This window comes from Bacidia gigantensis (assembly GCF_019456465.1).
Source record: "Bacidia gigantensis strain McMullin 20006 chromosome Unknown contig_278, whole genome shotgun sequence".
NCBI lineage: Eukaryota > Fungi > Ascomycota > Lecanoromycetes > Lecanorales > Ramalinaceae > Bacidia > Bacidia gigantensis.
Window position 1 is genome coordinate 162543 of NW_025408606.1, and position 12867 is coordinate 175409.

Consider the following 12867-nt stretch of genomic DNA (forward strand, 5'->3'; position numbering starts at 1 on the left):
ATATTCAAGGGTTTTTATGGACACAGAAGGAGAAATATATTCCAACGAGCTTCCTGTATTTCATAAAGAGCGTTGGGAACTTGAGTTCTGCAAGAGCCTTATGCGAGAGCTCAAGAAATCAAGGCATGCACCCATCGTGAGGCCTATCACGAGTCTCCGCACAAACAAAAGCACTGCATATCTTGATTTGGCTGGCGTAGAGAAAAAGCTCTTGAATGGACAGTATTCGACGGCCAGAGAGTTCACTATGGACATTGATTGTTTAGAACAGGCGGCAGGCTCACTTGAGGACGGAAGCATATCCAGTGCAGATTACGCGGCTTGGAGATCATTCAGAGCCCTCTTCGATAGCGAATATATCAAGATGAAAGATTGGATTCGTGACAACGAACTTCGAATACTTGGGAAGCTACAGATGAAGCAGGGTGAAAGTGAGGATGTAGCTTCTCAGCAGGCAACGGCCCAGAGAAACTTTAAACGCCTAGAACTGGGTGACTTCGATTTCTTGGCCACAATCGGCAAGGGGAATTATGCGAAGATCATGCTAGCTGAATTTAAATCTAGTAAGAAGCTGTGTGCTGTGAAAGTCTTGAAGAAAGATTTTCTTGTAGAGAATGATGAGGTAGCAAGCATAAGTACGGAAAAGCAGGTGCTCATTAGGGCACGCGAACAAGCGCATCCCTTTATCGCCATGCTCTACGGTACCTTCCAAACAGAAACGAGAGTGTATTTTGTGATGGAGTACCTTGGTGGGGAGATCTCATGGAATCTATCAATGAGGCTCAATTTGGTGTTAGAAGAGGAGTGTGAGTTCTGGCCCTTTGGCCCACTTGCAATTATTTTTATACTGACTATAGTTAGGTTTTACGCTGCTGAAGTCTGTCACGCCATTCAGTGGCTACACAGTGAACAGATCTTGTATCGTGATCTAAAGCTAGATAACATCTTACTCGCCCCGGATGGTCATATAAAGCTTTTAGACTTTGGACTCTGCAAGGTGGGAGAATCAGTGCTGCATGGCACTTCAACCTTCTGTGGCTCGCCCGAGTTCATGGCTCCAGAGGTACGTCGCTTGATATAGCCCGGCGACTTGTTTATGATTTAACCTCGGACGAAACCAATAGATTCTCCTTGACAAGAAGTACGGCTTACCTGTTGACTGGTGGGCTTTTGGGGTGATGATTTATCAGCTACTTCTCCGGCAGTCGCCATTTCAGGGGGAGAATGAGGACGAAATCTATGATGCGATACTCGCTGACGAACCACTCTATCCAATTCATATGCCAAGAGAAGCCGTAGCCATTATACAAAAACTGCTGACTCGCGAACCAGGACAAAGACTGGGCTCTAGTAGAGGCGCACTAGAAGTGATGGAGCAACCTTTCTTCAAAGAAATCGATTGGGAGAAGCTCTACAGAAAAGAGATCCCTCCTCCTTTTGTCCCAGATGTCACCAGTACAGACTCCGTGGCCAATTTTGATCCAGAGTTTACCAAAGATGCCCCCAGATTGACTCCTGTTCAAAGCAGTAAATCACCCTACCTTCCAAAGGCCTATCATTGGACGTGACACTGACCAAAATGTTATAGTACTAACACAAGCCATGCAAGAGGAATTCCGAGGATTCTCTTCTGCCCCAGTGAGAGACATGACACAGGAAGTACCATCAACAAATAGCATGCAGGATATTCCTGCGGCCTATGACGCCTACTATGACTCAGACCCTCAAGCGCTATAAGATCTCAACTCCACTATAGGCTCGCCTTCACACCCACTACCTCTCAAAAGTACCGCACCACTTGTATCACAGACTAGACCTCTCATCTTGCACGCGTTATGGGGGTAAGGACTTTCTGGCGAGTGACTACCCTGGAGAACACGAACAGCCTAGTCCATCGCAGACTCGGCACTTACGCCAGGCAGTAATAAGGCAAGAAAGAAGGACGACGGAAGCTGAACATGGGTTTTGGCGTATCTAGGGCGGAGAGCTCATAACATAGCTGTTGTCAGCTGCAAAAGGGACGAGAGCTTCGGGCGAGTCTGTGATCGAGAAGATTTTTACTTGACATGACAATGCGTGAAGATAAAAGGGAAGAATTTGAGGGGTTACCAAAGAGAAGGAGAAATGTCTTGGGAGTAGAGACGAGTTTGAGATGAATGATGAAAAGGGAGGAGAGAAATGGAGATCATATGTAAAATTTGTGAGTATCTTACGCCTAGAGCCTTCTCGGGGTCTTCTTGGGGTATTGAGGATATTCTGGAAGCAGGCGAAGCAAACTTACAAAAAGGCAGCGACTACAGTTTTTCCATGATATACTCTTATCACACAGATATTGCTCTATTGCAAGACAGCATCAATCTAGTCACGCCATTGATTGACAGCCTCTTCGCCGGCAAGTCACTTTCTCGGTCTATCGATAGCCATATACTTGCGTCATCTGCGCTAAGCTCTACTTCTGTTTACTTCACATCCCATCCAGTCCAGTGGTTGGCCATTCGCTTTGGGGGCGGAGTTGAAGAAAGTACAAAGATCGACGGCTGCAAAATAAAGGCACGTGATCCGAATTGACCCTAGAGATAGATTCCTTCTCAAATATGAAGTATTTGGTCCACGCGTCCCACAGACGTGAACTCGCACCAACTGGACTAGGCGTAGGAGAATGAGAGATGCGTTCCGAGTCGGGGACCAAAAGTCCTAATCGCTCAATTTTTCCATCTGTAAGCAGGGATACTGTCAATCTGGCCAATTCGGATGGCGGAATCGGCTGATGAGCCCCCATGATCAACGTCCTAAGCTGAACGTTTTGTCGACGTAAATGTGCGACGAAACATCCATATTTCTCTTGGAAAGGCTCGGGACCTTTCGGGAGAAGATAAACATCGCGAATGTGATAAGGACGACCCGTTGCAGTATTGTTCGTCAGATAAGCCTCATAGATGTGTTTGAATTCCGTGGAGCATATGAATCCCAAAACCTGCGACCCGTAGAGTATTGACGAGGCTTCTTTGTAAATGGTGTGGCAGGTACGGAGAGTCTGGGCTGCAGGCGGTTTTCTCGACCTATTGATATTGGTCCGCGTGAGAACGTAGCGGACAAATCGATTTCTGTTAGGGGTTCAGTATTGTGTCTTGAGCTAAAGATGTTTTAGGATGACATACCTATTGTCAGAATGATGGGGATGTAAGATGGATCCGGAACCTTTAAGCAGAAGATTGTAAATCATCAACTTGACTTCGACTGGAAGATCTAGTAATCCTGGCATGGTAGACGAGGCAATCTCGATAGAGGATGGATGGGGTTTCAACTCAACTTGAATAAGTTCCGCAGAAGGAAAGAATTCTAGATGACTCGAGGAGCAATAGAAACATTGCTGTGTCTTGAAAATGTCGAATATGTGTTGGGAAATGAAAAAATGCCCGCGTGTAGTAACGATTCATGCATACACGCTATAATCAAAAAGGGTTTAGCGTGCAATCAGGCAGCCGCCGATAACGGGAATTGACTTCGAAAACAATCATTGTTCGATACAACAACGTCGACACGGCTTTATTGAATGTGCATAGTTCTCAACGATAGGCTTTGCTACTGGTATGTGATCGGCACTGAAGAGCATCGCCCCATTGACATCGTGCGCTGGTTGGCCTTTCCCGCGACCGACCCACTGGAACTCGCGAGACCACCTGCTTGCAAGTCAAACAATGGTTCGAAGCTTCTCAAGCCTGCCGCCAGAGGTCAGATCTATCATCTATGAACACCTCCTTGTGGATAGGGGCCACAAATACTTTCCCCAAGACTACTGCGGGTACGGATCGTAGCTACACAATGAGGGTGACTCGAAACATGCTGACCGAAACCATAGTTACTGTGCAGATCAAGATCGAGCTTTGGAGTTATTGGGCGAACGATTCATAAGGCAAGTGCTCCGAGGGTCCTTTAGTGGAAAGGTCGCCATGTCAGCATCTCACTCCGTTTGGGGCGGCTTGCCATGGCCATAATCCGACTGACTGACCCTCATTCTATGTAAAAGGAGCATCGTCGTATTGACAGCTGGTTTAGTACTCCCGACTCGCGCCTAGCAGTCTTTCGAGTCTGTAAGTCAATCGGCGAAGAAGCTCAATCGGTCTTCTATGGGCAGAACCAGTTCTACATCCTAGTGAGCGCTTACGGCGAGCGCTCACTCGATTATGTCCTCGAGACCAGTGCATTCCATAGGTCATTACGGCGCATGAAGCACCTGACCCTATACTTCCATGGTTTGTATACGGACTATAACGTCCGAAGACGACCAGGAGAATTCAACAATTTTCTCTCTTATTTAGAAAAGAATAAGTGCCGCTTGAGATCTTTGACAGTCACGGTTGATTCTCACGAAGATGATCACTTCAATCATTCAGACCTGCAAGGATTCGCTGCTCGGCTCTTGGAACAGAATACCGTCGATCAGATGCATCTGACCATTGCGAGAGGCGTTGACCAAGCCAAGAATGTCGGTGCGCGGGAGCACGTGGTGTGCTCATGGGAAGAACACTTTCGTATGACGGCAATATCCACAACAGCAGATGAGAGAAGGGGGTTTGATTTCCAAGCGAAAGTTTGGCGATGGTCTGAGCTTAGTTCGGTAACTTTCGCTTTATCCCTGAGATGTGACGACATGGAATTGACGTGAAGGTCGACGAAATCTGTCTGCCAGTTAAAGATCGTATCTTTCCAAGTGATTGTGAGTATGTTGACTTATTTTCGGGAGTCAGGGTGGTTTTCAAAATCTAACATATGACAGCGACCCGCAAAAACAGAACTGAGATCACTAGGTCTTCCATCGTACTCATTCAACAAAGATGATATGTTTACAAGTCCCACTTAGCTTTATATCGAGGCAATATCTGCTGCTTAATTGATATATGTGGCTGAAATGCCTAATCATGAACCTAGACAGATCACCTGTCGAAGATATTACTCATCGATGAACTCATACACTAAAAAGGGACCCTCAACGAAGCCGCATTTGGATTGCAAAAGACCAGGCAAGACTTTTGGAATTTGGAGAGCAATAGAACTTAAATGGTTCTGACGACTTCGGTAGGTACTATCGTAATCGCACCCGCTGCCATATCTTGATAAATTTGATGTTGCAAATCAGCGGGTATCCCTTCTCCCACAACATTTCCATCCCACCCAGTCTATGCCCCTTCCTACCAACTCCCCAAACTCGCCATCCCCTTAAAAAACTCGTCCTTCATCAAAGCCCTCATACTCTCCTCCTTCAAAGAAACCATGACCTCCATCCCGCCCTCACTGGTCCTAGGCAAAATCCCACACCGCCCATCCAACCCGCTCTGCCCAGGTAACACCACTCGTCTCATCTTCCCCGGCCTCCCCAGCTTACTCCCCCAATCCATATCCCTAACCCCAAAGGTCAGCCAGCTCGTGATATCGATATCATACTCCCCATGCGCTTCGAAGTCACAGACAGGATTATTGACTTTCCCCACGTCCCAAGGCGGAAGGTGTTCAATAACATGGCAGAGGTTGCGGGCGTAGGCATCATCAGTATCGGTGATCGATTTCCGAATCGCCACCGCCGTTCCCGCCAGCGCATCCACAACCGTGGACGTCAAGCATTTAAGAGGCCGCTTAGCGAGAGGATGGACATTCGCATTTCCCATATAATCGGCTGGCAGGGGAGGAATGAGTTCGGCGCGCATATTAGCCGCGGTGATGAGCCTGCTCGTTTTCTTCCCCTCTACGCTACCAGCATCAGAGATCAGAGCTGGGAGTACACGGGCGCGGGCGCGCGATATCGAGTGCCACAGGTAAGCGCAGAGGACGTCGTGCGTGGACACCCATTTGCTCGCATCCACGGCCTTGATGTACGCATCTACACTTCCTTTCAGCTCCGCGAGCTTGGGCTCGTCGATGCGGAAGATGTGGACGGGCATGTCTGGGATCGCGAGGCCGGGTAGAAGGCTGTAGTCGTAGCCTTGTGCATCTCGTTTCTTGATCATATCTTCTGCTAGATGTGTTAGAGCGGTGTTCTCAATGCCCTGGTTGAGCAGCGGCGTCCTGTCACAGCATTCCTTCGAGAGGGGTCGAGAGATAGCGAAGTTCGTACTGTTGGCGACGTCGTGGCAGTGCTCGCTCCAGCGTCGTACTACCGTCGCTAGCCCCGGTCCGTCGGTGATGGCGTGGTGCATACAGATGCAAAGGACAAGCCCATCTGAAGTAAAGTTCGCCTGTGCGGCGGAGACGGGAGCGTCTGCTTTCCCCTGGATCGCCCATTCCACGGGTGCGTATTGCGCAGCAGTGGCGGTAGGGTCTTTAGTGAAGTCTCTGATGTGGAAGCTGTGGCGAGGGTGGTTTGGGAGAAGTCGGATCTCGAGGGTGGTGTCTTCGCGTTGGTGGATGAAGCCGCCGAGTAAGGGGATTTCTTTGAGGAGACGTGAGAAGCTGAGCTCGAGATGGGTGGGGGTGGCGGCTTGGTTGGATAAGGTGAGGGAGAAGTGGAAATTGAAGCGGATGTAGCCGCGGGGCATGAGGAGGTCGATGGGGGTGAGTTTGATTGTTTCTTCCATTGTTGGGTGCTTTTTAATGATGGGTAAATGAGTTGATGAAATTTAAGACTTTAAAGTGAGGCGAGTTGTAAATTTTCAGTGCATGATTTACAGTGAATCAACGTGTGACGTTGTTCTTTTGGAGCGTGAGTGAATATTTGGCTTGTACGACTTTTCAATCTGATTTGTGACACTATCCTTCCTTATACTACCATATCCATAGTGCTGCTTCGTTCTTTTTCGTAAGCAGCCTGCTCGATCTCCCACCTCCGCTGGCTCCTAGACTCCTTCCACAATCGAACTTCACCCTTGGCGACATATCGAAGTGGTAGTGGGACGAGTTCCTGAATGGAATCTGCCGCTGGCTCATTTCTCAGCTTCAACAAATAATAATTGAAGCAAGGGTCGCAATAAAGCCGCTCCCCTATCCCACAAGAACGGCCATTCCGAATACGAGCAATCTGTTTGACATCGGGCTCGAATTTCCTAGCCCAGCTTCTTAAAAACATTTCTTGTCTACTTTCCAGGATCGAGTCACCAGTCAATCCTCGACAATACCGAAGACCAATGGTTCGGACCGTGCCTTGCTCAATGAGCTCGGCAGCCCAGTCAGAAATCCCTGGATCTTTCCCCCACGTGAATGGTATCGAGAGCAGAAGATGTTCCAAATGGCAATTATGTTGAGAGAGGAAGTCGCCAAAGTCCCTCAAGCCGACGACACAATTAAGTCCTGCTTTGCGGTCAGGTCTTGCCACGAGGCAGACGTTCTTGATGAGCTGAAACTGCTTGACTGTCAGGCTCAGCGTGTCCAAGAAGGTCATCTGAAGTTTTTCATTCTCAACTGGAGGTGTGTAGAAATAGAATGCATTCGCATTGTAAACCAGGTCTTCAATTTCCTGGTTCACGCGCCGGCATGATGCCAGCATAGAACGCCCATGGCTTGGGAGTCGTTCATGCCGAGAGATATTAAAGATGCTGTTGCGAGAGTAGTCCCAATCTTTAAGTCCACCCTTGCAGTGAGGTGTCAAACCCCTCGACTTTTCAACAACAAGGTGGTCGTAGATCATCATTCTGATCTCAGGAGGAAGCTTGAGAAACGTAAGTACCATGGCGTGATTGAGAAAGAGTCTGTCAGATCCGAAGGGGATGGACCAAGATCGTCGTCGTTGAGGAAACGATTCCCTGCGTATGAAAGAGATATTCGCTGACAGCTTAAAGGAGGTTGCTGCATTGTGTTATGTATGAGATCCTGTGAACAATTCATTGTGCGGCATTGTTTGAAATACGACACGGCGTCGGCCTTATCTGAACATTGAGATACGGTGAGAATTGCACGTGACAAATCTATCATCTCAAGGTCATACGTCTGATATACTGTCAAGGCAATGACATTTTTAGTAGGCGGTCCACAAGGTGTGTGGCGTTGAAGCCACCACACCAATTCTGCCCAAGAAATGAATTCTGACTTTTCTCAGAATCGTTCCTACCACTTTTGCTCGGCAAGTATCCGAGCGCAGTTTGACAACCTCTTTGTCCAACTCTCGCCAGATGTACAATATGGCTCCAGGGTTCCTAGATCTCCCTCCGGAAATTAGGGTCAAGATTTACCGCCTTGTCCTCCTTATCGACGACCAGCCAATCGCACTTTGTCGCTCAACAATTTATACCGTTCCCAGCGCCAATCAGCTGACTTCTTTCTTGCTCCCGTCTGGCGTACCTGCCGGAAGGTGCATGGGGAGGCACTTCCCATATTGTACGGCGAAAATGCATTTTACATCCCCGCTGCCGATGAGAATTCCAAAATGTTCCCCCTCCACACGTCAGAGCTACTGTCAATCCTTTCATGAGCCATGTGTGTTTGCTTGTATGCCACGGATGTGCCGACATGTTCACCAACTTTGCGTGGTTTCTAATCCTCGAGAAATGCCGACTCAAGACGCTTCTACTATCCATCGAGACACCATTTATGGGACCAGACGAACTTGAAGAATACTACCACAAAGCTTATCTCAGGAAGCATCACTATGAGGTATACTTGTTAAGCCAAGAAGCAACCTATCTTAGCGGCCATTTGAATCGCATGTTGATGCCTCTGGCAGCTATCGACTTGATCATCCACGGCGCGGTCCAAAGTATCAGCATGAGGGTGTCTGTGTCAAGAAAAGACCCTGTGCTTCGAAGAAATCAAGCGTGGTCACCCTGGCCAAAACGTTTCTTCGCGATAAGTGACAAGGAGGTCCTCAGGATTGAAGCTGCTTGGAGCAAGTACTTTCACATCAAAAGAGACGCATATGGTACTTCAGATGCTGAGGTACAAGGTCCTGCACGGCTGTTTCTTGGAGATCCGGGTTTCATCTATTATTCGCTTGAGATGAAGCATGCACCGATTGAGGAAGATGTGTCTTCTTTGGATGAGGGAGAAAACTTGACGGGAATGGGCCCCGAGGGGTCATCTTGATATGTATCTGTTGTCCTCTCTATTGCAATCGAGTCGAGGTTCAGGCGTATGTTGGGCGAGTAGAAACCAGTATTTGTAGCAGAGAGACTTGTTTGGACCCAAATCAAGTCTACCGAACCAAGTATCAAATTCCAACCCTCGAGTAATTCGTCTGTCTTACGGGGTGTAGCTTACATGCCACTTTTAATCCCCGTAGTAGGCACATTGTTCAATCACATGGTTCAGCTTTTGAAGTCATAGGATGCTTTCTTGAAATTTGTACGACATTCGCAGCCGTCAACACTCTTGCCTGGCTCTCTGTCCCACCAGATCGCACGTGTTCCATCCTTATGTGTCGAGAGGATACCACTTTCGTGTCGTACACGTAACACAAACATTAGGTGTGACGAAATGCGGCGTTATAAGGCTTGCGTGGCGCGCACTGGCTTTTCTCGCTCTTTTTGATCGCTGAATTCTCGATTGTTCACTCACACAACTACCATCAAAATCAACTTCCGCGATTTTTGGCTCAATATTCAAGATGGCGCCTACGTTCTTGGAACTGCCCCCAGAGATTCGTCTGATGGTATACAGACATCTTTTGGTTGTTCACCGCTGTAAAGGGCTATCCCCTCAGCTGTAGTAAGTGGTTTACACCTCAACAAATGACCAAGTAGCCTAATATTACACATAGTCTGAAGAGACCCTCACTTCGGCCTCGAGATTTATTAGGACTCTGTGTACACTTACTCCGCGTGTGCAAGCTGATTCACACCGAAGCCGTACCAATCTTCTTCAGCCAGAATCGATTCGTCATCTACTTGGACAGTTTCTGGACCGTGAACAGCACCACTAACCACTATCGCCTTATGAAGAATTACCTACACGAGAACTTCAATCATATGCAAGATGTTTCGTACGTTTTTTCAAGCAGCTACTATTGGAATGAGCTCTACCGTCTCCTCTCTCTGTTGCGGCAACGTCCTGAACCACTGCGCAGACTGATGTTGGATGATTACGGTATTGATTGCGACTCCAAGCTTGAAAAATGGACACTAGATCTGTCTCGGGAGTTTAGTACTGTGGAAATCTCTCTCCGTACGACTGGTAAACATGACAGGACGCAGCATATGATGAAGTACTACGGGGAAAGGAGGTAGAGAAGTGCTATTGAAAGCCGGGATAGAGTTTCATTTCAGAGTGGTAACAGCTCTTACAACTGGTTTGATGTATGGGTTTGCTCAGCGATTACAAAGACTGCTCGACCAGTCTTGCACAATGGCGACAGTTTGGCTCCACTGCTTCTGAGGCACTAAATCACCTTTCAAAGTGACCCTTTAGCTCCCATGATTGTGTCTTACCCCACCAGTCGTATGTCTACCTGGCTCAGTGTTATGTGCATCATCGAAGTGTTAGTGAAGAAGCGAACAGGCTGTCGCTGAATCAACGCCCTTCCTCACAACACCACGTGAATCAAGCTTTATCGCTTCACATGTATGTCGTGTAAGTGATACGAAAGTGGGCTGCGTGGGGTCACACTTGCGAGGTGGGACAAAGTTGTGCTCTAACGTGTTGATTGCGCAGACGACGCTCCAAGCTCTTTAAATAGCCTTCAATTCCTCCGTCTTCTCATCACCAGCTTTCCCTTTCCAGAGTCTTGAGTACAATATGGCACTGACCTTCCTGACTTTGCCGCCAGAGATCCGCCTCATTGTATATCGAAACCTTTTGGCCAACAAGAATGTTCGCCTAAAACCACATATGCGGTAAGTCGCCCTCACTGCCCCGTTGAGCGTGAGAGAGGGGAAACTAATTAGACGAATAGCCCCGGACGTTCGTTCAGGACTCTGCCCGCTCTTCCCAGTGATACATACGGATTGACGTTAGCCATACTTCGTACCTGTAAGAAAATATATTCCGAGGCCTCACCGGTATTCTACAGTGAGAACTTTTTCGACATTCTTTCCTGTCAATTTTGGTCTTTTGATAAGAAATACTACCCTTTTGATATAGAAGCCACGAATCAAGCCCTGAGGAGAAACTTTGAACACATACGGAACATTCAATTTCTCTTATGGTCCGGGTCAACAGTGTGCGGGTCAACGGATAGCAAACTCAATGAGATGAGGGAGCTCATACTAAAACAGTCTAAGATTTTTCTGGATCTTACGATTTCCGAATTTGGGGACACAGAAGTAACTAGAGAGTGGGTTTTGGACCTATCTCGGAGGCTTCCCATCCAGAAAATTGAGCTCTCTATCTCAGGTGAGGACACTGAGACAGATACGGAGACCCTTTATCTTGGGGGCAAAAAGATAGAATATGACGCTTGACGGGCTCGAGGAGTCATGTGGTACTACATTCGCTTCGTCTATTGCACAGCATAGGGGTGATGGGTGTCTATGTGTTGACGAATCCCTAGATGTGGCGTCGAAAGTAATTTTATCTGTTACATCGTTGCCAACGCTGATCAGCCTAAGTTGGTCATGAGCGAGTAGAGTACCGCTGAACCACCATACCTCTTTGCGAGAGTATTGTAAGCTACTCATGTCAGTTTCGGATGACACCGTGTTGCCAAGACAGTGATGAGACGGTGTTGGGCGAGAGCAATGACGTGTAAAAAATTGATCAAACACACTTTGTGAAGTGTTGATTCTAGGTGGGGTAAGTTCTTGCCCACCTTTACGCACTTCTTGGTTCAACTTTCTTGTCTTATCATTCATCATCACCCACACAGAACATGACGCCTACTTTCCTGACTCTCCCTCCAGAGGTTCGCGTGATCATATATGGGTATCTCCTAGTCAATTTCAATACTCGTCTAAATCCTTACCTACCGTAAGTCATCTTGATTGGCCCTGTCCATTTTCAAAGATATGAGCTTAATGCGATCCACAGCAAAGATCACTTGACGCAAAAGCCGTCTGAAGAATGTGTATATGGACTGACAATAGCCATTCTGGGAGTCTGTAGACAGACACTTGCTGAGGCCTTACCTATTTTCTACAGTGAGAATAAATTCGACATCCTAGCTATCTTAATTTGGGACATGGACTTCTCTTTGGAGCTCAGGACCCGCAACCAAGCTCTACTCAGGAACTTTGATTACATGCAATACGTCAAATTTACAGTGTTCAACTGGCAAAACGAAAGCGAGTTGGTCAAGATGAAGGAGCTTATTCAACGACGTTCGAGGCCTTTTAAGTGTCTTACATTTGCGTGTCTTCCGGGGCCGCGCAAGGTCAGGAAATGGATTATGGAAATGTCTCAAACCCTCAAAGATCAAGAAATCAAAGTACACGTACTGGAACCGGGTCACAGATACGCCCCATTCGAGACTAGGCTGCACAAGACGTACTATCGCGGAGGCAAAGAAATCAGAACAGTCACTATTGACGAACAAAGGTCGCCTTGAAGGCACTTGCACTATCTATCGAACGGATGCAATCGGTCAGGGGTCGGATGCTTTGGTGGTGAACCATCAACAATTTTAAAAGTGTAGCGTTTCCATAGATGTTAATGACACCTCTTCCACCGAGTGTCGAATGTCCAATAGGTCGATAGTGTCGAATTTACGATAATTCACGTGATGCTCTACAATGGACACACTAGACCAGATATGTTCTAGACTCATGTAATTTTTGTGTTTACATACCGCCCATCTACAGCCTACACCCTTCTTCTCCTTCAATGCAACTCTCGAGTCATCATCATGAGATTTCGCAAAGCAATATTGTCGTTGTTGACTTTGTGCTCAAAGCGGAGGCGTAATAGAGTCTCCAGATTCCTGAACTTACCACCGGAGATCCGTCTGCAGATATACGAGTATCTCCTTGTTGATGATGGCTATTGGTTACAGCCACAATCGGGGTAAACTTCTTA

At 47.4% G+C, this 12867-nt stretch overlaps 6 protein-coding genes across 6 annotated transcripts; 4 read left to right on the top strand and 2 right to left on the bottom strand.

The window, feature by feature from the left end:
• Positions 1 to 16: 16 nt before the first annotated feature.
• Positions 17 to 1737, top strand: KY384_007516 (uncharacterized protein; the record flags this gene model as incomplete). The annotated part of the gene is made up of 4 exons (XM_044816007.1): positions 17 to 806; positions 858 to 1063; positions 1125 to 1527; positions 1640 to 1737. The coding sequence occupies 4 exons, from the start codon at positions 17 to 19 to the stop codon at positions 1735 to 1737; spliced, it is 1497 nt and encodes a 498-aa protein (XP_044666647.1).
• A 3452-nt stretch (positions 1738 to 5189) lies between these two features.
• On the bottom strand, positions 5190 to 6569 carry KY384_007517 (uncharacterized protein; the record flags this gene model as incomplete). The annotated part of the gene is made up of 1 exon (XM_044816008.1): positions 5190 to 6569. The coding sequence occupies one exon, from the start codon at positions 6567 to 6569 to the stop codon at positions 5190 to 5192; it is 1380 nt and encodes a 459-aa protein (XP_044666648.1).
• A 182-nt stretch (positions 6570 to 6751) lies between these two features.
• KY384_007518 (uncharacterized protein) lies at positions 6752 to 7657 on the bottom strand (the record flags this gene model as incomplete). The annotated part of the gene is made up of 1 exon (XM_044816009.1): positions 6752 to 7657. One exon carries the CDS (start codon positions 7655 to 7657, stop codon positions 6752 to 6754), a length of 906 nt encoding a protein of 301 aa, XP_044666649.1.
• Positions 7658 to 8433: 776 nt separating this feature from the next.
• Positions 8434 to 9006, top strand: KY384_007519 (uncharacterized protein; the record flags this gene model as incomplete). Its single annotated transcript, XM_044816010.1, has 1 exon — positions 8434 to 9006. The coding sequence occupies one exon, from the start codon at positions 8434 to 8436 to the stop codon at positions 9004 to 9006; it is 573 nt and encodes a 190-aa protein (XP_044666650.1).
• Positions 9007 to 10653: 1647 nt separating this feature from the next.
• Positions 10654 to 11318, top strand: KY384_007520 (uncharacterized protein; the record flags this gene model as incomplete). Its single annotated transcript, XM_044816011.1, has 2 exons — positions 10654 to 10751; positions 11216 to 11318. 2 exons carry the CDS (start codon positions 10654 to 10656, stop codon positions 11316 to 11318), a joined length of 201 nt encoding a protein of 66 aa, XP_044666651.1.
• Positions 11319 to 11725: 407 nt separating this feature from the next.
• On the top strand, positions 11726 to 12400 carry KY384_007521 (uncharacterized protein; the record flags this gene model as incomplete). The annotated part of the gene is made up of 2 exons (XM_044816012.1): positions 11726 to 11823; positions 12307 to 12400. 2 exons carry the CDS (start codon positions 11726 to 11728, stop codon positions 12398 to 12400), a joined length of 192 nt encoding a protein of 63 aa, XP_044666652.1.
• Between the last annotated feature and the right edge of the window lie 467 nt (positions 12401 to 12867).